Source organism: Cherax quadricarinatus, unplaced genomic scaffold (genome assembly GCF_038502225.1).
Source record: "Cherax quadricarinatus isolate ZL_2023a unplaced genomic scaffold, ASM3850222v1 Contig6075, whole genome shotgun sequence".
NCBI classification, from domain to species: domain Eukaryota; kingdom Metazoa; phylum Arthropoda; class Malacostraca; order Decapoda; family Parastacidae; genus Cherax; species Cherax quadricarinatus.
The window spans coordinates 3,511-9,218 of NW_027201101.1; the positions used below are offsets into that span (position 1 = coordinate 3,511).

The 5,708-nt window shown below is 37.9% G+C and overlaps 1 protein-coding gene across 1 annotated transcript; it reads left to right on the plus strand.

Annotated features, from left to right (window-relative positions):
- Positions 1–3,642: 3,642 nt before the first annotated feature.
- On the plus strand, positions 3,643–4,000 carry LOC138852268 (uncharacterized; the record flags this gene model as incomplete). Its single annotated transcript, XM_070082020.1, is given in 1 exon segment — positions 3,643–4,000. A coding segment is annotated over 1 exon segment (226 nt), but the record flags the coding sequence as incomplete, so codon positions are not given.
- Positions 4,001–5,708: the final 1,708 nt, after the last annotated feature.

Sequence of the window (5,708 nt, forward strand, 5' to 3'; positions counted from 1 at the left end):
CAGTGTCTCCCTACGCATTTCAGATATATTGACCTCTTTTAGCCGCTCTGTTATTCTTTTCCGTCGCCTGTAAAGGGAGCGCCTGTCTCTTTCTGTTTTACATCTACTCCTCCTTTTTCTTAGAGGAATAAGCCTTGTGCATACATCGAGTGCCACCGAGTTAATCTGTTCTAGGCATAAGTTGGGGTCTGTGTTGCTTAGTATATCTTCCCAGCTTATATCGGTTAGGACTTGGTTTACTTGGTCCCACTTTATGTTTTTGTTATTGAAGTTGAATTTGGTGAATGCTCCCTCGTGACTAATCTCATTATGTCGGTCTGGGGCTCCGCGCATACATGACTGAACCTCAATTATGTTGTGATCTGAGTATATTGTTTTTGATATGGTGATATTTCTTATCAGATCATCATTGTTAGTGAAGATGAGGTCTAGTGTATTCTCCAGTCTAGTAGGCTCTATTATTTGCTGGTTTAAATTGAATTTTGTGCAGAGATTTAAAAGCTCGCGTGAGTGTGAGTTTTCATCAGAGCTGCCTCCTGGTGTTATTACTGCAACAATATTATTTGCTATATTCCTCCATTTTAGGTGCCTTAAGTTGAAATCCCCCAGGAGCAAGATGTTGGGTGCAGGAGCTGGAAGGTTTTCCAGACAGTGGTCAATTTTTAACAGCTGTTCCTGGAATTGCTGGGATGTTGCATCCGGAGGCTTGTAGACTATCACAATGACTAGGTTTTGGTTCTCGACCTTTACTGCTAAAACTTCCACTACATCATTTGAGGCATTTAGCAGTTCTGTGCAAACAAGTGACTCTGCAATGTACAGGCCAACCCCCCCCTTTTGCCTGTTCACTCTGTCACATCTGTATAGGTTGTAACCTGGGATCCATATTTCGTTGTCCAAGTGATCCTTTATGTGGGTCTCAGTGAAAGCCGCGAACATTGCCTTTGCCTCTGCAAGCAGTCCACGGATGAAAGGTATTTTGTTGTTTGTTGCTGGCTTTAGACCCTGTATATTTGCAAAGAAGAATGTTATCGGACTGGTGGTATTGTTGGTACTTGGGGGGGGGATTTTTTTTAGTTCAGGGTATGTGTAAAATGTTGGTGTTCTGGTTGTTTGATTTACTAAAGTCTCCCATGTCAAGCTGAACAGTTCCATTAATTTGTTTGAAGACATCATGTGTCAACCTGTATAACATGAGACCTATTTTATGTGATAGATTATGACATGAATGTGATGGATTATGACATGAAACCTATTTTATGTGATGGATTATGACATGAATGTGATGGATTATGACATGAAACCTATTTTATGTGATGGATTATGACATGAATGTGATGGATTATGACATGAAACCTATTTTATGTGATGGATTATGACGTGAAACCTATTTTATGTGATGGATTATGACATGAAACCTATTTTATGTGTAGTAGAATATAAATCCCATTTTATATGATGGAGTATGGCATGAAATTCATGTTATGTAATGGAGTGTGACATGAAATTTCATGTGGTGGAGTACGGCATGAAACCCGTCCTGCATGATGGAATGTGACAGGAAAACGCACCTATGGAATGGAATACGGCATATAAATATAAATATAACTATTGTTCTATCAGTGTATATTATAATTAGCTCAGGGTAGCTATAGAATGTGCCGTATCAAATTTTAATAACAGTAAAATCTAATGTTTAAACAAATAAAATCGTGTACATGTAATCCTAGAGTCGTCGTCTTGTCATGCATATTCTTAGCTAATATTCTTTCTAAAAAAAAGGTTACCATTATACTCTTATGTGTATATACATTAATGTGCTTGTGTTTGTTTGCTAATACATAGGAGTACTGAGTCATATGTTGGAAAAAACTTATTCTGATTTTGAATTATCATACATAATTAAGTTTAACAATAATAATGGTTATAAATGACCATAATTTTTAAAGGGGTGGACCAGTAAGCCAGCGGAAGGCCTCGGTCAGATGACCAAAGCTCCAGGGCAGGTCATCATCTTACTAAGACCCGCGTCAGGAAACATTTGTCCTGTTTCCTGAGGAACCTTACCTAACCTAACCATTAAGTTTACTTAGGTACAGGTACGCAAGTGCAATTATCGTACATAATAACATATGTGTAAATTACCTAGGATAACCCAAAAACTCAGACTTATAGATAAGATTGTGTTAGGATTTTTAACCCAGGACGGTTAGAAAACCAAGATAACCCAGGATGCGGCCCACACCAGTCGACTAACACCCAGGTACTTGCTAGATGAACAAGACAACAGGTGTAAGGAAACGCCCAATGTTTTCACCCTTGCCAGGAATCGTACCACAGACACAGCGTGTAAAGCCAGAGCGTTGCCTACCAGGCCATGGGCCACCATTGTGATACTTGTAATACTGTATCTTATTATTTAAAGCCTAGCTATAAGATAAGTAAGTTTATTCAGGTATACACAAATACAATTACATAGATTATCATACATAGCAGCAAAAAACGTCAAAGTGACGTATGTCCACTGGGATCCTTTTGATAGCATATCCAACTCAAAATAATGCATGTATCCCTTCTATATACATGTTTTAACTTGAAAAAATTGAACTTCTGATTTTTTTTCTCCTCATGCAGAAAGAAAATTAGAAGTTAAAAAAAATATGATATACATTTATTTACTCATGTAAAAAAACTTTCAGTGTTATTGCAAGTCATATCCTGCGCATAATGCCAGTGATTAAGAAAATTTCCCCACTAGAAGTTCTGAAGTTTAAAATGCTATATGGAGTGCGCCGTATTTAATGGTGCAAAAGAGGTAATGTAAATATGAATGTTCAAACGAAAAATGCCATTTTCGAAACAGACTTTAAGAAAATTAAGAAAAAAATAGTTGAAGTCATGCACTCAGCAAAAATTCTATTAATCCGGTCAATAATAAAATTGCAGTTTTTAAACTTTCCTTTCCATCTAAATGCCACGATGATTCTCACACACTGAGGTCCGGAGATCGAATCCTTGGTACGGCTGTAAAACATTAGAACGTGTTTCCTTAAGACACCTGCTGTCCTTGTTCCCCATCAGTATAAAATGGGTACCTGGGTGTTATTATTATTATAATAAAAAAAGAAGCGCTAAGCCACACCTGGGTGTTAGTGGACTGGTGTGGGTCGCATCTTGGGACAAAACTGACCTAATTTGCCCGAAATGCTCAGCATAACAAGCAGCTTTCTATATAGTAGTATGTTATTGATATCAAATAGACCTTGTACATGTACTTGTAGAAATCAAGATATTATTATTATTATTATATTCTTTTTTTTCTTCTTCTTTTTCTTCTTCTTCTTCTTCTTCTTCTTCTTCTTCTTCTTATTATTATTATTATTATTATTATTATTATTATTATTATTATTATTATTATTATTATTATTATTATTATTATTATGCGATATAACCTCTTAAGATACAAAATCCACATATCCTAGAATATTTTATTACTGATTACCCAACACATCAGAAGCGCCTCCCAATAACTAAAATAAAAATATTACACGTATTACAACAATCAAAATTAAGCGTTAAACCCACAAGAGCCGCAAAATAACAATACAAACACAGCAAAATGTGAGTGATAGAGAATGTAAAGGAGGAGAGCGAGCATCAGCAGCAGCAGCAGCAGTGTTAGTCAGCTGCGCCAGGTCAGGGAGGAGGCGACACCATCACCACCAACATTTCCAACGTTTTTTTTACAGGTGTGGCCACTCTGTTCAGCCTTTTATGAACTCCCCGGAGGCCATGGAGAACGAGGTGCAGCTCTTGGAGGTGGTCTCCTCCAAGGACGAGGAGAGCGAACATGAGGAAGGAGAGATAAGCGAAGACGATGATGAAGGTAGTGACAATGGCGACTCCCCAGCAGCAGGTGCTGGTGAGTCTGCCTTCCCTCCTCACTCTCCCACTTCTCACCACTCACACAACTACCCTCAGCACTTCTCATACCCGCCAGGTGAGGGCGCCTACGCTAACACTGCTATGTCTTATTAACTGGGGCAAGTAGTGGTTCTTGTGTAAAGATTTTAAATTTCCTACCCTCCTACCCCCTCCCCCCGACTCCCACTTTACTCCTTTATATATATATTGACGATAAAGAAATGCTGTGTAGTGCTGCTGCTATGTTTATGGTTGCTGCTACTCTTCTAAGTGTTTTACTAAATGTAGTTTGTGCTGTGATGGGTACGGGCTCAAGTCATTGTATTATAATGTAGTTGTTTAAACCTGAATCGTACGTGAGTTTGAATTTTAGGAACCCAATGAAAATAAGTCAGTAAGTAAGCTTATTCAGGTATGCATAAATACAGTTACATAGATTATCATACATAGCAGCATATGTGTAGAGAACCTGGGATAACCCAAAAAAGTCATAGCGACTTATTTCCATTGGAGTCCTTAAATTAATTCCCATGCCGTGAATCGAACCCGGGCCTCCTGGGTAAAAGCCAGGCATCTTGGCCACTAGACCTGATGGGAGTATTTCATTTTTGTTTATCCTAGGTAATTTACGCATGTTAATATGTATGATAATTGGACTTACGTGGGCCTGTACCTACTACTACTGCCTGGAGTGTGCGTATTGACAAGGACAATGTATACACTGTGTGTGTATCTATGTATGTATATATAATATATATGTTATTCTACTTTGATCCATTCTCTCTAAATGACCAAACCACCTCGACAACACCTCTTCAGCTCTCTGACTAATACTTTTATTAACTCCACACCTTCTAATTTCCACACTCCGAATTTTCTGCATAATATTTACACCACACATTGCCCTTAGACAGGACATCTCCACTGCCTCCAACTGCCTCCTCGCTGCAGCATTTACAACCCAAGCTTCACACCCGTAGAAGAGTGTTGATACCACTATACTTTCATACATTCCCTTCTTTGCCTCCATAGATAAAGTTTGTTGTCTCCACATATACCTCGACGCACCATTTCCCTTTTTTCCTTCATCAATTCTACGGTTAACCTCATCCTTCATAAACCCATCTGCTGACACGTCAACTCCCAAATATCTGAAAACATTCACTTCTTCCATACTCCCTCTCTCCAATGTGACATCCCATTTTTCTTTATCTAAATCATTTGATACCCTCATCACCTTACTCTTATCTGTGTTCACTCTCAACTTTCAACCTTTACTGTAAATGTATATACCTGAATAAATTTATTATTTACTTATATGCTAAGCATTTACATTAATCCCTGTTTTAAGGATTAAAGTATTCTTCTCAAGTGTAGATTAGGTATTATGCACCCTTAATTATAGGCTTTAAATCCTATTAACCAATGTGCGTATCTGCGACTAATAGTAAGTTTATTCAGGTAAAGGTACACATTAATACAGTTAGTATATAAATTATCATACATACCAGCATGTATGTAAATTACCTAGGATAACCTCAAAAATCAGACATTGGGAGATCTGGTCTTCTTGAGATATCATGCATTATTATTTCTAAAATGCAGGCATACAAGGATGTGCAACACCTCAAAGCTCCTGGCCAGTCACAGCAAAGACAAATATAGTGTAAACAAGGCCATCAGTCCCATATCTACCGCTGGCAGAGTAATCTTAAGTCAGGTTATTTTAGTCAGGGTTTTGTAAGGTTGTTTCTTGCATTTTCATGACTATGTCCAAGACAAAG